The sequence below is a fragment of the Bombyx mori genome, chromosome 20 (genome assembly GCF_030269925.1).
Source record: "Bombyx mori chromosome 20, ASM3026992v2".
NCBI lineage: Eukaryota > Metazoa > Arthropoda > Insecta > Lepidoptera > Bombycidae > Bombyx > Bombyx mori.
Genome location: NC_085126.1, coordinates 3,336,668 through 3,355,109, shown reverse-complemented (window position 1 = coordinate 3,355,109; position 18,442 = coordinate 3,336,668). Strand labels below are relative to the sequence as shown.

The window sequence follows — 18,442 nt, the reverse complement described above, 5'->3', positions numbered from 1 at the left end:
AATTGCGGCGGTAAAGCTATTGCATAGCATTTTTTATCAACTTATGACATTATAATTTAGATTAAATTTAGATTAATAGATAATGATAATTTAATAATAAAACAATAATAAAACAAGACCACGCTATATTAAACCTTAATAAAAGCAAAACCTTAACTGTCCCCTTCACACTCATAAGCTAAACCAAACCAAACTGCCAAAACCAATTGTCGCGGTATTTTGATCAGAAGCCCCAAAATTTCTATAGCAATGGGATCATGTCCCTACCTACAAGATGACAAAAACTTATCGAACAAAATAGTTAAATGTGAATAAACTATTTTAAAAAATGTTGTGAATTTTCTTTAAAAATGCGAAGAAACTTTTTCCCTAACCTATTATTATATAGAAATAAAATAGTAAACAATGTTTACAATAAGTGAGCTGTTTAGGCTTACTATACTATTTGACATTGGACGGTAATGGGTAAATTTTAAAAAATAATAATCTAAGACAAGTTTTTGAACAATAATTATATACGCATTTCCATTTTATATAAAAATTATGATTCTTACATCAGTAATTTCCTCTAAAATGCTAGGAAAATGCTGTAAAATGCCCTTATGTTAAAAACAAGAAAGAAAGTAAAGAAAACCTCAATTTGTGTTAGTTTACGTATGTGTAATATTTTAAAACTCTGCACGGTAGTTTTTTTCTAATGTTTAAAATAATTTCTGGTGCAATGTAATTAAGGTAAAATTGCTCTAATTTTTTAACTATCATCGATCATGTTCCGCAGAAACTTGTTACAACTTGATGGTGTGTGGGCTATCCTACGAAATCTATGTTAATTATTTTAAGTTTTTATAACATCATACAGGGTAGAAATATAAACTAATTATTCGTTATTGTGTAGTAGGTGGTTTTAATTTTAGTGAAATTTAAAATACTATAAAGTAAATGAAATTACAAATTTTACAGCGCCCCCCTAACCCACATCAACGCCCCCCATTTTTTCCTCGGCCCCTTAACGCCCCCCTGTAGGTTTCAAACGCCCCCAAGGGGGCGTTATCGCCCACTTTGAGAAAGACTGCCATAGTAGTACAAAACATCTCGGCGTCATAGCGCGCCGTCAGTTTAGCGCTCTGACGCGCGCTAATTACGCGTTCTGTTTGACGAAGGCTTTAAATACAGCTCCGTCTCTGGAAAGGTCTTGCTTATAGTTCAAATTTGATCTGTCTGTGGGATACTTACGATGCGCCAAGTTGAGGGAAAAGAGTGTCCAAGTGAAGAGAGCGTGTGGGTGTGGGGGCGCTCGGAGGGGAGGGGGCGCGGCGGGCTCCGGCAGCGGCCTGGAGCTAAGCCAGCAAACGTCCCCTACTGTCCGGTACTCGTTTATCTGCACCGTTTTTTATTGATTATTGTTATTTGTTTTAAATTAAAAAATATATTTTTTCCGAGTCATGTCGTCGTGACCTAAAGGATATGACGTCCAATGCATTCGTATCTAGCGAAGCACCGGTGTTCGAATCCCGCAAGCGGGTACCAATTTTTCAAATGAAATACGTACTTGACAAATGTTCACGATTGAATTCCACGGTGAAGGAATAACATCGTGTAATAAAAATCGAATCCGCAAAATCGGTTTGAAGGGTGGGGCAGCCATTCTAATTATACTTGAGACCTTAAAACTTATATCTCAAGGTGGGTGGCGCATTTATGTTGTAGATGTCCTTGGGCTCCAGTAACCACTTAACACCGGGTGGGCTGTAAGTTCGTCCACCCATTTAAGCAATAAAAAAAACCGCGTATCGAACACACAAGTAAAACAGAATCGTTTTTCATTATTAAGCACGAGAACCAATAAGTGGACCGTGTACATATACCTCGAGGCAATTATAAGTCTCAGTTCTGCAGTGCAAGGGCTGTTCCGCCCTTCAAACCAAAACGCATTGTTGCTACGCGGAGTCACAAGATGACCTTCCATCAATAATTACGCAAATAATATTTTTTGCGAATTAGATGTTTATACACGTTATTCCTTTGTGGTTGAGGTTAATCGCGAAAGTACGCCAAAGACGTATATATTTCACGAGGAAACTCAGGCGGCTTATCTTTAGAGCACTATGATAAATGTCACTTACTTTAAATAGCTCGGATTATATACACGCGAGCAAAAGTTTGGAATCACTTACTTGAAATTGGTTCCGCGCGATCTTGGTTACGAAATAAAACTTTAATTATCATAAAAATTACATCATTTTAAAGGTTCAGCTGTCAACTTTAAAATAATACCAAATTCATTCAAATCGAGCCAGTAGTTAAGGAGCTATCCCGGATTAAGTGAATAAGGTAGGAAAACAAGGAAATATGGAAAAATAATGAATGCACAAAACATCAAAAATTAATAAGTAAAATAAATTATTTAGCTTTCAAATTAAGTATCAGTACTTTGTGTTTCTTTTCCTCGCCATAATAACTGCTCGAAGACGAATCTTCATAGACATGATCAGCTTCAGAATTGATTCTTGTGGGATACCTTCCCACTCGTAAATCAACGCCGATTTCAGCTCATTCAGACATGAAGGAGCAGGAGTTTTGGAACGAACCTTCCTCTTCGGTTCATTACACACGTGCTCAATGGGATTCAAGTCAGAGCTGAGCGCTGGCCAGTCCAATGTGGCGATACCGACTTCTTAGAGTTATACAGTTGTTACACGGGCAGTGTAACAACGAGCGTTATCGTGCATAAGGAGGAAGTGATCACCGATATATGCAGCATAGGTAAGGACATGTTCCAGCAGAATATTAGAAATGTACCAGTCCGAAGTTAGACCGCCTCCTCGTCCCCCGCCAGGCACGAAAACAAGTTCGGTTTTACCATCGAAGAAAATGCCGACCCACATCATACAATGGCGCCCCCATAAGCCACTGTTTCAGCGAAACAGCACTGCGCAAATCGCTCCCCAGGCCGCCTGTAGACCCGACCTCTTCGTTCACTACCGTGCAAACACATCCTGCTCTCGTCGGAGAACAAGATTTGCCTCTATTGCTCAACCTCCCAATCAAGATGGGTGCGAGCAAATTGAAGGAGTGTTTGTCGGTGAGCTACCGTGAGTTTCGAGCCTGTGGGAGGCCTTTTTGGAGTCAGATTCGCTAGCTTGAGTCGTCGACATAGTGTCCACTCGCCGGCTGCTACCCCACGAATATCTCGGAGCTCCTGTTGGACGTCGACACCATGTAAATGCCGATTTCGGAGAGAGGTTGATTCGATAAAACGGTCATCCCTCTCCAATGTGCACCGGCGCCGTCCAGATCTTGGTCTCGGGATAAAGCCACTAGTCTCCTGAAAGCACTTGTAAGCTTTCGAAACACAGGACTGGCTTATATGGAGCCGACGAGCGACAACTCGCTGGCTGAGTCCTTCTTGCAATAGGTCAACGATTTGTGCTGCTTCTGTAGATGTGGTCTCCATTGTCGTACAAGGTAAAGGATCAAAATTAGCCGAGATGTGTACCGGTCAATGTGTGAAAGTTAACTGATAAAGAAAATCCGATAACAGGTGCTTTTATAGGGGTCAATAAGTCGCAACTCGCGACGTATCAAGCAATTGAAACACGTCTTTTTCGTTATTGCTTCACTTAATCCAGGATAGCTTCTTAAATACTGGCTTGATTTTAATGAATTTAGTATCAGTTTAAAGTTAAGAGTTGAACTTTTAAAACGATGTCATTTTTATGATTATTAAAAAAAAAATAGTACACGAGATCGCGCGGAACTAATTTCAAGTAAGTGATTCCAAACTTTTGCTCGCGAGTGTATATTCATAGAGTCGAATTTTCCACTATATTTATTGGAACCAGACAAACTCACATCAGGATCCTCAGCGTCGACGGGGTTCAAATGTAGAGCAACTGTTCCGGTCAGGTAGCCGAACACCAAGTCCCTGATGAGGTCGTTGCACTCCGACTCCAAGTATTGGTCAGCAAAGAAATGACCGGAGCCGATAACGAACAGTTTTCCTGCAGTTATAAAACGTAAGATCGCAGTTTCCATATAGGACTGAAGTTTCAAGTTAGTTTCATCTAGTAAAGGGTGTTTTAGAATGTTTTTCATTCTTGAATTGACTGCTCGATACAACCATATATATGATCCGGACTTTTTTGGCTACAGAAATGCAAAACCAGTATGGCTACAACTGCTACACCTTTTTCCAGCAAGATGAAGCCCCTTCTCATGTTACAAATGACTCATTAGCTGCTCTTCTGGATTTATTCCCTGGAAGAGTGATAAGTCGTCGAGGAGACATCAACTGGCCACCGAGGAGCCCTGATTTAACGCCTGCTGATTTTTTCCTATGGGGCTAACTCAAAAGTAAAGTTTACAATCCATTGCCACCGAACCTGAATGTTTTGAAGCAAAGAATCACGGAAGAAATCAACTCTTATTCCAAGAGCGATGCTCCAGCGAGTGATTGAAAATTTCAGCCCCAGGTTAAATGAGTGTGAACAAGTGAATGGTGCGCATTTGCAAACGGTTGTTTTTCATAAATAAACTTCAAGAACTGCTCATTAATTTAATTATAAATAAAACGAGTTTTAATAAATATTGTTGTTTTTTAATTAACATTTAAAAACGAAAAACATTCTGAGACACCCGTTATTTCTTTGCTGTACACAAGTAATTTGATGCGTAGTGTAATTTGAAACGAAAAACGCTTCCAAACCCTTTTTAAAGATGGCGCCACAAATACGATATGGAAACTTCATATCAGCAAAATGAACCAGATGGCGTTACTTGTTTCATTCCAAAGAGCGATATTGCATGCTGACCTCCACAAAATATATTCTACTTTATCTAAATAATCTTTTCAATTTACACGTACTCGTATTGCGATACCTACGATATTCTATCACGGTTGCTTAATATTTTTTCCTTCCTATGCTGATAGCCTTGAGAGGCTATGTCAGCGTAACCGGGCGAGTAGGTGAGCTCACGTGGCTCCAACCGGGAGTGTCGCTAACGCTGGCCCTAGCAAGAGCAGTGCTTCACAGAATCTATCACCTGATCGGAAACGCGACCCACTGAGAAGATCGGGCGAGAAACTAGGTGGGCTGTGTCTATGGGTTAATTTAATTGTCGAGACTTTCGTCGCAAGTGACGGGTTCGGCGAGAACTGTGGCCGGTGCTTGAGGTACCTAAAAGCACCGTTAAAGGATCGGGAGGATCCGTAATGACGTGTTTAGGGCGACGTCGACTGTTTACCGTTCGGTCTACAGGATCGAGTATGGATTAATACTATTGAAGGGTTGACGGCTGAGAAGCATCAAATACGAAGTAGAGAAACGGGTCCTCATGTTTCCTTACGAATAGTAGGCACTACCCGGACACGAGCTCTCTACAATCGTGCCTATCGCGATCACTAATTCGGCGGCAAATCTGAGAGCTATTCCCGATCGGCTTTTACTTAACTGTTATTCAAGTTTTAGATGCAAGCAGTCTTAGCAGGATATACTTGCCTCCCGTCTTTTCTGACGTATACAAGGCGGCCACAGGTCTTTTGACCGGATAGCAGACGTCGCTGCTCGAGAGGACTGCCACGGCGGGCTTCTTCACGGTCAGAGTCGCGCCGTAGGGATAAACAAAATTCGGAGTCGATGGATCCTCGCTAAACGATAGACAAAGACAATATACAATGGCGCTGTAACCAAACGCATTACTTTGTAACCTGACCGTTCCGATCAGTATATTAGGCCAGAGTGATTGCGATAAGCTAATAAAAGCTTAATTAAATCTACTTTTAAGATTCAATCTCGCGTGTTTTATCGTCCTTACCATTATTTCCGACGTTACGAATACTAAACAATTTTCGTGGTCAAATGTCGACGAATAATATGAAATCTCTAAGTCCGTCTTATCCGTTTGACTGCTATGTAGGTCACCGGTGCCCTACGCGGCGCATTGAAGTAATTATGTCAATTTCTGTTACTAAGAACTTAGACTTTTTTTTATTGCCTTTGTAGGGAGACTAGCGTACGGCTTTTGTTTTTAATGTGGTGGTGGTGTTTTTTCACTGGTGGTAGGACCTCTTGTGAGTCCGGATGGGTAGGTATCACCACCCCGCCTATTTCCGCCGTGAAGCAGTAATGCGTTTCGGTTCGAAGGGTGGGGTAGCCGTTGTAACTATACTGAGACCTTAGAAATTATATCTCGAGGTGGGTGGCGCATTTACGTTGAAGATGTCTATGGGTTCTAGTAACCACTTAAAACCAGGTGGGCTGTGAGCTCGTCCATCCATCTAAGCAATAAAAAAAAATGTATGTTTTAGTCTTTTAATTCTCTTAGATTTAATTCATTCTCAATATCTTCGGATCTGGCTTTCTCAGAGCTTACTAGATATTCTGGCGACTTAGTAAGAAGATCGAAGGGAGAAATAGACATAATTACTTCAGTGCTACACTTAGGGCACCGGTGATCTATACCGCGATCAAAGGATTGTCTATTACACGAAGACACATTAACACTAATGAGGCCGTCAGCGCAAAAGTGGCCTAAGCTTACTATAATTATTGTGGAGCAATGAGACTATAACAGCCGTTGTAACTATAATTGAGACCTTAGAACTTATATCTCAAGGTGGGTGGCGCATTTACGTTGTAGATGTCTATGGGCTCCAGTAACCACTTAACACCAGGTGGGCTGTGAGCTCGTCCACTCATCTAAGCAAAAAAAAAAAAAAAAATTAAGTTATCATGAATTTAAATTTGAGTAGACAAAAAATCAATACGTGCAAAAATAATGTTTACAAAGCCATCCGTTATCTATGGGTGAAACTATGGATAGGCCGGTTTTTCATCAAAGTTTATGATATTTTAAATAAGTTGCAATATACTTAAAGGCAAGCATGATTATGAAAAATTGTGAGTTAAGCCACTTTTACGCTGACGGCCTCATTTAGCGATTCCCTCTGTCACCGTCGCGTCAATCTTTCGATTTAAACATAGGCTTCCCTCAGACTAAAACTAAAAACGATTTACTAGACCAAATTAAAAAAAATTATGAAATGAACGAAAATAATAAAAATGAAATTACAAAATGAAAATATTAATCGATCATATCGTTTCTGAATTGGCAACAGCGAAAGTAGCAACGAGAAACTAAACAATGTGTCACATCTAGATATTAATACGTGAAGCAAAAATTTGTATCCCTTTTTACAAAAATTGCGCGGACGGAGGAGTATGAAATTTTCTACACTTATAGAGAATATAGAGAAGAAGTGCACAATGCTAATATTTTTTTTTAAATAATGCATAAAAGATACATTAAATCAATAAAGAAAACATTACACGCACTACATACCATGTATTTGACGCACACACGCATGCATACTATTCATTGTCAAACTTTTGTTCTTGACGTCTGTTGTCAAATTGAGAATAGATTAAATATTGTTTGTCTTTGTTAATATTTTTAATAGTGTAGTCTTGGCGAAATTCGTGATTATAGAAGTATAAAATACAATCATAATAGTGTACAAACTTACAATTCCAATTAATTATAGTCGAATTTCGATTACTGCGCGACCTCTAGTAAAAGTCAAAGAGTCAAACATTTCGACCTTATTGATAACGATATATTTATTGACGAGGCAATGTCACTAAGGTGCGCAGATACAGATTGATATATCGCCTTGTCCGAGAGAAAGTCATCTGCATTACGTAATTCCGAGATTATGAACGAGGTAAACAACTATTAAATTATGAACCATTTAATTTTAATTAGAATTATGTACAAATTTTTTTTTTTAATTTTTTTTTTTAATTGGCCTTGTAGGCAGACGAGCATACGGCCAACCTGATGGTGAGTGGTTACCGTCGCCCATGGACTTCAGCAATGCCAGAGGCAGAGCCAAGCCGCCGCCTACATAAGACAAACGGGTGTCGGTTCCTAGCGGTGAAGGCTTACAATACGACCCACTGGCAGTATACACAGACATCATAAAGCAACCTACCGCATCTATTAAAGCCGGGATTCAAGAAAACTTCCCTGTAGAGGCTGGTGGATCAGTGGTACCCCAATCGTGCGTGACAGGTGGAATGATATTCAAAGAATCTATCTAGAAGAATGCTGATATATAGAAGCTATAGAGAATAGCTGATAATGATGGGCAAAGTGGACGTTTGAGTTGGAGTTTGAGCTCGTCCACGCATCTAAGCAATAAAAAAATAAAATAAAAAAAACGGAAAGAGACGTGCTGGGCGAAGAAAAAAGTAATGGCTCCGGAATATCCGGGAGTGGACGGGTATTGCCTCCGTCGAACAGCTGCTCCGGCTGACTGCTGACAGAGATGAATACAGGAAGCTAACGGCCAACCTTCAGGATTGAAGAGGCATTGGAAGAAGAAGAAGAATCTAGAAGGAGATATCCTCTCGTTTATTTATTACTGTAACAGAATTTAAATCTATTCGTTCGTATTCGAACCACGTCCGTGACGTAGGATTTTCATCGTGTACTAAGACTCAAATCCCACTATATAAAATTGAGCACACAAGGGTAATTAACACGATGTTGTGTATTTCTGTCATCGTGGGATTTGCTTTTTTAATTTGGGAAAGGGAAAGGGTTTTTCGATGTTTTTCAACCAATACCTAATTGAAAAAAATCTTTGAATTCAAGTCTCAAGATCGTGACCTCTGTGTTCTCCAGTAACGACTTAAAACCCCTAAGGCAGTGCAATGTTCCACAATGCAATAATCAATAATGCATGCAATGACCCCCATGTATGCAATGCCCCCTAATGCAATAATGCATGCAATGCCCCCTAATGCTACTAAAAATATATTATTGCTTACTCGATTACATTAATAAGAACTAATAACCGCGGATAAATAATGACTTATTATCAGGTGCGTACTACTCATTTTTTTATTGCTTAGATGGGTGGACGAGCTCACAGCCCACCTGGTGTTAAGTGGTTACTGGAGCTCATGGATATCTACAATGTAAATGCGCCACTCACCTTGAGATATAAGTTCTAAGGTCTCAGTATAGTTACAACGGCTGCCCCGCCCTTCAAACCGAAACGCATTACTGCTTCACGGCAGAAATAGGCACGGCGGTGGTACCTACCCGTGCGGACTCACAAGAGGTCCTACCACCTAATGATCTTGTTTTATAAGAAATATAGTTAAACAGATCACGTCAGCAAGCGATGCGATCGTGCCGATAATCAAATGCTACTTCCCCTTAATAATCCTCAAATACCAAAAATATTAATTTACAAAGTTGTTTTTAATTTTAAGGGTTCAAATTTCATGTATTAATAATACTAGACGATGACCGAGCTTTGATCGTTTTTTTTTGTTGGTTAAATCATATAAATAAGCAATTCATTTTCTTGGTCTAACCTTAAACCAAACACTCATTGGCTTCGGGTGCCTTAACAACGCCATCTGCTGAAATAGCTTTAGTGTTATTGTGTTTTGCTCTCAATTATGAAAAATAGTATTATTATTCGCCAATAGATGTCGAGAAGAGTCATAAAGTTGATTATCGATAAAGTTGATTAGGTATTGAAAACACGAATAAAACAACATTTTCTGAAAATAAATCGTAGCTAGATCGATTTATCGCCCCCGAAATTCCCTGTATACTAAATGTTATGAAAATCGTTGGAGCCGTTTCCGAGATTCAGATTATATATATATAGATGAATTGTTCGTTTAAACGTATAAGATCTGAAATGCATTTTATTTATCTTAGAATGGCACCATTACCGTTCAGAAAAAATATATATAATTATCATAAAAAACAAACCGATAAAAAAAACTCAACGTAAATAAGTCAATAAATAAAATTAATATCGTACTTAACCTGTATGCGATAAACTATTTGAAAGATATTATTAATAATGAATCTCGATTGAACTCTTGACTACAAACAAAGTGTTCACGTTAAGAAAACAAATATTGCATATTGGCTTAATCATCGGTGCCTACATCAATCTGTTTTGCCTACCTATGTTGCTAAACTCAAGGGGATATGTCAGCTTCACCTCACGTATAGGTGAGCTTACGGACCTCAGCCTGGCGAATTTGCTAACACTAGCTCTAACAAGAGCAGTGCTTCGCTGAACCTACCACCGGAACGGAATCGCGACCCACGGAGAAGGTTCGACGAGAAACTCAATGGGCTGTGTCTGGGGTTAATTTGCTCGCCGAACCCTTCATTGCATTCGACGAGAACGGTGACCGGTAATACCAAAAAGCACCGATAGTATTGATAGAATCCCGATAGAAGAAGATAGAAGGATACCCCGATAGAATCGGAGGATTCGAAGTTTTTTTTTTAGACATCTACGACGTAAATGCGCCACCCACTTTGAGATATCAGTTCTAAGGTCTCAGTATAGCTACAACGGCTGCCCCACCCTTCAAACCGAAACGCATTACTGTTTCGCGGCAGAAATGGGTAGGGTGGTGGTACCTACCCGTGCGGACTGTAAAGGACCTATCACCAGTGACGTGTTTTGGGCGACGGCAACTGATTTTCATTTCGCACGATCGGGTGTGTAGTTACCGGCGGCCGCGACAAGAGGTTATCGTGTCGCGCCGCTTTCTCGAAATGGCGCTCAGACGCTGACTTCATATAACTGATGGATTATATCAATCGCTATGCAGAGTCGGCTACCAACAATTTTTGCGTACATTTGTTAAGTAAACAGGGGATGTTTTTAAGCTTTTGCATAGCCTTTATCGCGGGCCATGAGCGCAGCTTACTGTTATCATGAAATTCCGTAACGAAAAAAACCTTACACTCCTCACTCCGCCTACCATGTAGCTTGCGTTCCACACATTCACACGTTGCGCTTGTGTAGTGTTTGTGAATAAGCGCGTGGCGTGACGTCACACTGCATGCGCATCATGAAAATTCTGCCCATCTCTCTCTCGCGCGGTCTAGCTTATGATTGTGAAGGGGACAGTTAAGGTTTTGCTTTTATTAATGTTTAATATAGCGTGGTTGTTTTAATATTAAATTATCACTGTCTAATTATAATTGCATAAGTTGATAAAAAATGCTATGCAATAGCTTTACCGCGGCAGTTCCCGAGTGCCACACGTTTGTTTTTTTTTTCTTCCAACGAGGCTTACGGTAGACAGCGGCTTGCGACATTGCTTACGTCTATGGGCGATGGTAACCATTCTCTATGAGGCGGGACGTTTGCTCATCTGCCTACAAAGGAAATAAAAGTTTTGAAATCGTGTGATCTAAAAGATACAATTAAAGCACCCGTGCGTTTGAATTATCCAAAGCTTTTGTTCTAGGAAAATATGTGCTTAGCTCGAGTTCAGGATCACGGAATCGTATCTTATAATAAAAATCACTTATGAAAAATCTAATTGTATACAAATTGTAAAATATAAACTCACTGAAATTATAATAGGCGTATGTAACACATTGTTTCGTTGTATTGAAAAAAATACCAGCTTTTTTATATTGAAAAAAATTTTCTCGGTTCTGTAATAAAAGAAAATGCTAGCCGTACTCGTCCGCTTCGCTGGGCATTTAAAATTAACATTATTATTTATTGTCATTATTATTAGAGAGTTATAATAATGACAATAAACAAATAACACTCATATAAATATTAGCCTATACATTAAGTACATGTATTTTCTACATGGATACCAAGTTTCAAGTCAATCGGATGCACGGTTCAGTAGTTATAACGGAAGATCCGTAAAAACTACTGTAGATTTATATATCGACGCTTGAAAGGCAAACATGACTAAGCGACATTAACTGCTTTGTACATTAATGATAGGCAATAACCATATTCGATGCGCAAAAAAATATATTTCTTCTTCTTCTCAGTCGTCTTGACAGAGTGGTCGTGATCGTCATGTAGTTTCTAGGTCTATTAAATCAGGACGGGTACCGGCGAAGGCGGACTTTCGGCGCGCACTGCGGTACCGTAGGTCTGGTGTAGCCGGTGTGGTGGAGCTCGATGGGGTTTAGTCGGTAGTCGTTCTGCGGGGCAAGTGCTTCGCGCGCCTTTTTCAAGGCGTAGTCTCTTGCGAGGAATTCGGGGAGGTGGAGGACCTTCTCGTCCCCCTCTTCCTCTCAGGAGGCGCCGGAGTCCGACATAACCCGGTTCGTTACCCCCCCGGACCGGGTATCCGTAAATGGATTCCCCAGCGTTAAAAAAAAAAAAAAGGTCTATTAAATCAATTTCAATCCTACAGCTACTAGCTAGATTCTACTACAGCTAGATTCGTTAAAATAAATTTTGTTTTCAGGTATTTCAACTTTAAATTAGTCTACTGTAAAGTTCACGCATTGTCGCTTAGTCACGTTTGCCTTTCAAGCGTCGATATGTATTTTCTACATGGATACCAAGTTTCAAGTCAATCGGATGTGCGGTTCAGTAGTTATAACGGAACATCCGTAAAAACCACTGTAGATTTATATATATATAGATTAACTGAAAGAAAAAGAGTTCTACAATAAATTAGTATAGAAGCTCACAGAAAATCATCGGACTCGCACGCATAGTTCGGCGTCTTCATAATGTGTGCGGCGACGGCCCTGTTCAGGATTCCATTCGAGATGTGACATTCTTTAGGGTGGTAATATTTATGGAACTTGGCTCGGACAACGCAATCTGTAAACAACACCGGACTTAATTAATTCGCCACTCCGCCCGGTTTATGGTGAGCCTGGTACGCTCACCGGGAGGAGCGGCGATTCCTCGTGAGGCGCATAACATCTGCCCACAACAATGGGGAGTGTTCCGAGGAGTTGTTCAATTTAATAGAAGCCGCTGATTTTCGCAACCGATCGTCTCGCCGGAACTATCATCCGCACCATCTGGATGGTTGGCGTTCCACTACAATGCGTTTTAAAAACAGTTTTCTGCCACGCACAGTAAATCTCTGGAATTCGTTGCCATCAGCGGTCTCCCCCAACAACTGCGACATTGGGTTATTCAAGAAAAGAGCATATTCTTATCTGAAGGGTAGGCAACGCACTGGCGTAAACGCTGGTGACCGTGGGCGGCGGTGAATCACTTACCATCAGGTGACCCGTCTTGCTCGTTTGCCTTTAGTTGTTATAAAAAAAAAAAAAACAATGATGCCGGATGACGACCACGACCGCTCTGACAAGAGTGATACGACATACGAATTATTAATCCGATATCCTAGAGGCAAAAAAGAGGAAGGCAGGACGAACTAGTACAATATGGTAAGGACGAAACTTGTGGACTGAGGTGGTCAGGACCCTCAAAAGTGAGGAGCACGGCTGAAGGAGGGACAAGCAAAAATTAGTATTTAGAGTATAAAAATAAATAAAAATTCAGATTACATGATTGCGCGATGGAGTATGGTTGGGTTTGCGCAGAAAAGAATTGGAGCTGACAAAGATCTCTCTGATCGTCTAAAGATATGACACAAATTCTTCTATATGAAATTGGAAGGTAGCACGGAATAGATAAATAATCCCTTATTTATCCCTTATAATCCCTTATTTATCTATTCCGTGGAAGGTAGACATAATATTGCCCTTGTAGGTAGACGAGCATACGGCCCACCTAATGGTGAGTGGTTACCGTCGCCCATGGACTTCAGCAATGTTGGGGGCAGAGCCAAGCCGCTGCCTACCGCAAAACCGGTTTAATTTATTTTAACGTTTTTCTATTTCCCGTCTCTAATTTGCATTAATCTCAAAAGTTTTAGGCATTACTGTGGTAGCAGAGCGTCTTGAGGGCCTGTACGGGTAGGTACCACACGCCGTGCTTATTTTTGGCGTGAAGCAGTAATGGGTTTCGGTTTGAGGAGTGGGACAATGGGGCAAATGTTGTACTATAAAACTGAGACTTCGAATTCATGTCTCAAGGTGGGTGTATGGGCCCCGGTAACCTCTTAACGCGAGGTGGGCCGTAAGTTCGTCCTCCTACCTAGACAAAAAATAAATAATAGTTTAAAAAAACTAACAAAATACGCTTTTATAGAAAATCCAACTAAAAAATAGAAAATAAATTTTAATAAATTTGAATATTTTTTTTTATTGCTTTGATGGGTAGACGAGCTCACAGCCCACCTGGTGTTAAGTGGTTACTGGAGCCCATAGACATCCACGACGTAAATGCGCCACCCACCTTGAGATATAAGTTCTAAGGTCTCAGCATAGTTACAACGGCTGCCCCGCCCTTCAAACCGAAACGCATTACTGCTTCACGGCAGAAATAGGCAGGGCGGTGGTACCTATCCGCGCGGACTCACAAGAGGTCCTACCTAATTATAATTTTGCGGGTTTCATTTTTATTACACGATGTTATTCCTTCACCGTGGAAGTCAATCGTGAACATTTCAATAATAGTGTAAGAAAAAAGGATTTTATTGTAAAAAAAGCGAGGGGTGCTTTTCAGTATATTATCAAAATAGCCCTTCTACTCATATCTGTTCATAAAATATTTATAACTACTGATACCATGCACAATTTTTAATATTGAATTGTCATCGGTCCTTAATAAGTATACCAAATTTCGAGTTAATCCGACGTTTTGAAGGGGGTCAAAATCATGTTCAAAGATTCCGTTACATACTAACATACATACGTCTGAAGCTAATAAAAGCGTATTAAAAACATAAATAACAGCTTAATGAACTGCAAAAGGAAAATAGCTAACCATTATTGACGACTATTCCGAATTCTTCTAGGAAGAAGTTGATGTTCGTATTTATCTTCTCCTCTCCGCCGTCTGACATTGTGACCAGCACCGAATCGCCTCTTTCGACTACACTCTTCATGGCCGCGAACTCGTCATCAGTAAACACATTCTGCGGTCCGGGGACAACGAGGAGCTTCACATCTTGAAGACTGCTTTGCGAGAGCTCCTCCCGATTACTGGAGAATAATTTACATTTACCCAACAAGTCCCAATAAAAATGACGCGTGACAATGGTATCTATATATTAATACGTGAAGCAAAAACTTTGTATCCCTTTTTACGAAAATTGCGAGGACGGAGGAATATAAAATTTCCCACACTTATAGAGAAGGAGTGCACAATGCTAATATTTTTTTAAAATAATGCATAAAAAATACACGAAAGCAATAAAGAAAACATTACTAACATGTATTTGACACACACACACACACGTTTATATATGTCGGCGTTACGCCAGGGTTTTCACACATAAGATCTATTACAATGAAAATGCAATACAATTCTATAAAAGTTTAACATTACTTGTATTATTGTTCCTGTTGAAAGATCTTAAAGTAAGTAAAAACGGGTTTGTACTCAGCGGAATGATTCGCGCTTTTCGTACGATACTTAGTCTAAAGGATAAGACGTCAGGTGCATTCGTATGTAGCGATGCACCGGTGTTCGAATCCCGCAGGCGGGTACCAATCTTTCTAATGAAATACGTACTCAACAAATGTTCACGATTGACTTCCACGGTGAAGGAATAACATCGTGTAATAAAAATTAAACCTGCAAAATTATAATTTGCGTAATCGCTGGTGGTAGGACCTCTTGGGAGTCCGCACGGGTATGTACCACCACCCTGCCTATTTCCGCCGTGAAGCAGTAATGCGTTTCGGTTTGAAGGGTGGGGCAGCCATTGTAACTATACTGAGACCTTAGAACTTATATCTCAAGGTGGGTGGCGCATTTACGTTGTAGATGTCTATGGGCTTCAGTAACCACTTAACACCAAGTGGGCTGTAAGCTCGTCCATCAATCTAAGCAATAAAAAAAAAAAAAAAAAATTTCAGATAGATAAAAGTAAATATAAATATGAGAGGTGCAATGAGGCAAGTTTTCGATTTGTTGCTGTAACTTCTGAACATATACAAAATTATTAACACACTATTGTTTTAAGAAGCACCACTTCGATAAAGCGGCACGACACGAGAACCCTCTCATCGTGGCCGCCGGTAACTACATTCCCGATCCTGCGGACAGAATGGAAAGCAGTCGACGTCGCCCGAAACACGTCATTTCCGGTCCACCCGATCCACTAACGGTGGTTTTAGGTACCTCAAGTACCGGTCATCGTTCTCGTCGAACCCATCGCTAGCGACGAAGGGCTCGACGAGTAAATTAACCCTCAGACACAGCCCACTGAGTTTCTCGCCGGATCTTCTCAGTGGGTCGCGTTTCTGATCCGGTGGTAGATTCTGCGAAGCATGGGTTGCTCTGGCTAGGGTTCGTGTTAGCAACGTCGTCAGGTTTGAGCCCCGTGAGCTCACCTACTAGTTAAGGTTACGCTGATATGGCCTCTGAAGGCTCTCAGATTAGGTAGGAAAATAATAATAATTAAGAAGCAATAGGCACAGACGCAGTTTGTTTTGAACGATGCTAGGTACCCACAGATTTAGTTTAATTCAATTAAAGAAATGTTTATGAAAGTTTGTCTTAGATATAAGCATAAGTTTCGAACTAAATGTCACTCATGCCATGTGACATGAAATTTAATTCATTGTTGAAAATTATTCGCGCACATTATTGTATATTCAATGATACTATTTGAAAAAAAAAACAAAATGTGTGCAATTCACACGTGGTAGAAGTGAAACCTTCCAAAATTAAAATACAATTATCCTAAACGTCTTAAGTATATGTAAAATTTTGTCATTAGTAAATAATTGTAAGGTAGCGCCCTCTGTGAATTGATATTTTAATTTCACGTATAATCCTAAATTAAAATTCACTACAAGAGCTTTCATACACACGTTAGTATTAAAAAATCTCACAGATGGCGCTGTATTAAATAGTATGTATATTTCTGTCTCATTCTTTGCTGGCTTCATCCTACACATTTTTGTATTTGTGTCTCTTACCTGTCGTTTTTTCCGTTGCATCCGGTTTGAAATCACAACGATTCTAAAGAAGTTTTCACTTCAATAATTTTACAAAGGTATGAATGTAGGCATTCTTAATATTCTTAAAAGTTAACAACCACTATTACGAATATGCGAGAAATTCAGCACTCGAATTGGGCATGGTACGAACTTCTTCCTAAAAGTACCCGGTAAATCTTCACGAACTTATAATAATGATCATAATAATTACATTTATTTACTCCACAATACAAATAACTTTTCAATTAATATGACATAATTTTCTAATTCTATCTAAACAATATTACAATATATTAATTATACTGACAGTGGAGATAAAAAGGCCGCGGCTCAGCATTGTGATAGCTGAAACTATCGCTGTTATTCTGCCGCTGCCTGTAATTTTAATTTTATTGTATGATTAAGGGTCGATTCGACCAAACAAGAGTAAATCTTATTCTTAGAATAACTCGTCAGTTAATCGAGAGTAAATCAATTTTACGTTTTACCAACTACAATTCTAAGAATAGTGGGCCTATTCGGGAATTGTTACTATACCGCCGTTTCGCACGGAATAACGGAGCTATTCCTAGAATAAAGTAATGGCGTCTGTCAGTCCAACATCTGATTTCTGTCATTTCATAAATATTTATTCTGTTTTAATTTCAAGTCAACGCAATGCACTAAATGATTATTAATAGTCTGAATGCAACGTTTAAACGAAAAAAGATAAAACCACACGACAAAACTTGACAATTCCCTCAAACAAACAAGAAATAAAAATAATACGTTTGACAGCTGGATATCTTACACAACAGCTACTTTTTCACACTAAAATACGGCAAAATCGAGTTGACGATTTGTATGCTCTTACACTATGCCGTTGAACAACAACATTTATTTGCCGGATTTTATTTTTGTTCACCATTCACTCTGCTATTCGCGTATTGTTATTCCTAGCGCAAGTATACGTGGAAAAACGACTATGAATTTACTCGAGATTAAAATCATGGAATAGGTTATTCCTCGTATAGTTACTCGAGTTTAAATTTAAGTTTGGTCGAATCCGCCCTAAGGCACAGTATCGTTGAATAAAGACGTACCAATGACGTCTGTTGCAAAACAACCGAGTGACCTCAGTGCGAACGCGTAAAAAACAAACCAGCGGTCAATCATAGGAACAGTGGCGGATTTACCCTAAGGCCCGGGCCTAGGGCGGCCAGATTTAGGGGCGGGCCCAATTGTGTCAAAAAACTTATTATAATATGTATTAAATTTCTAAATCTATTTAGATAACAGTTGGCAATAAAGTAATTCCATTATGTAATTCCATTATGTAGCAATATTTTAGCGGTAGGCAGCGGCTTGGCTCTGCCCTTGGCATTGCTGAAGTCCATGGGCGACGGTAACCACTCACCATCAGGTGGGCCGTATGCTCGTCTGCCTACAAAGGCAATAAAAAAAAAAGTAGTATATATGGTGGATGCTGAGAAAGGGGTGGCTGATGGCTTGGGGCCTAGGGCGGCCGAGACTGTAAATCCGCCACTGCATAGGAATCAATCACTAAAAATTCATATTAATCTGTTGCTTTGCAAATGACATCGTT

General features: G+C 39.8%; 1 protein-coding gene and 1 non-coding gene across 6 annotated transcripts in view; both read right to left on the bottom strand.

Annotated features, from left to right (window-relative positions):
* Positions 1-18,442, bottom strand: part of LOC101747159 (intraflagellar transport protein 52 homolog) — a 93,050-nt gene that overhangs the window by 3,979 nt on the left and 70,629 nt on the right. For 3 of the 5 annotated variants that reach the window (XM_021351492.3, XM_021351496.3, XM_021351487.3), the window contains exons 2-6: positions 14,672-14,889; positions 12,511-12,646; positions 5,499-5,647; positions 3,853-4,001; positions 1,234-1,378 (exon numbers count right to left, since the gene is read on the bottom strand). In XM_021351492.3, coding sequence (XP_021207167.2) covers positions 1,234-1,378; positions 3,853-4,001; positions 5,499-5,647; positions 12,511-12,646; positions 14,672-14,889 — 797 coding nt within the window. Of the gene's footprint in view, positions 1-1,233; positions 1,379-3,852; positions 4,002-5,498; positions 5,648-12,510; positions 12,647-14,671; positions 14,890-15,863; positions 16,009-16,836; positions 17,189-18,442 lie in introns of those variants that run through there. The other 2 variants (XM_038018014.2, XM_062674302.1) reach the window with 2 other exon arrangements.
* Positions 3,341-3,426, bottom strand: Mir3344 (microRNA mir-3344). Its single transcript, NR_107622.1, is given in 1 exon segment — positions 3,341-3,426. It is a non-coding gene; the product is annotated as a microRNA mir-3344 (primary transcript).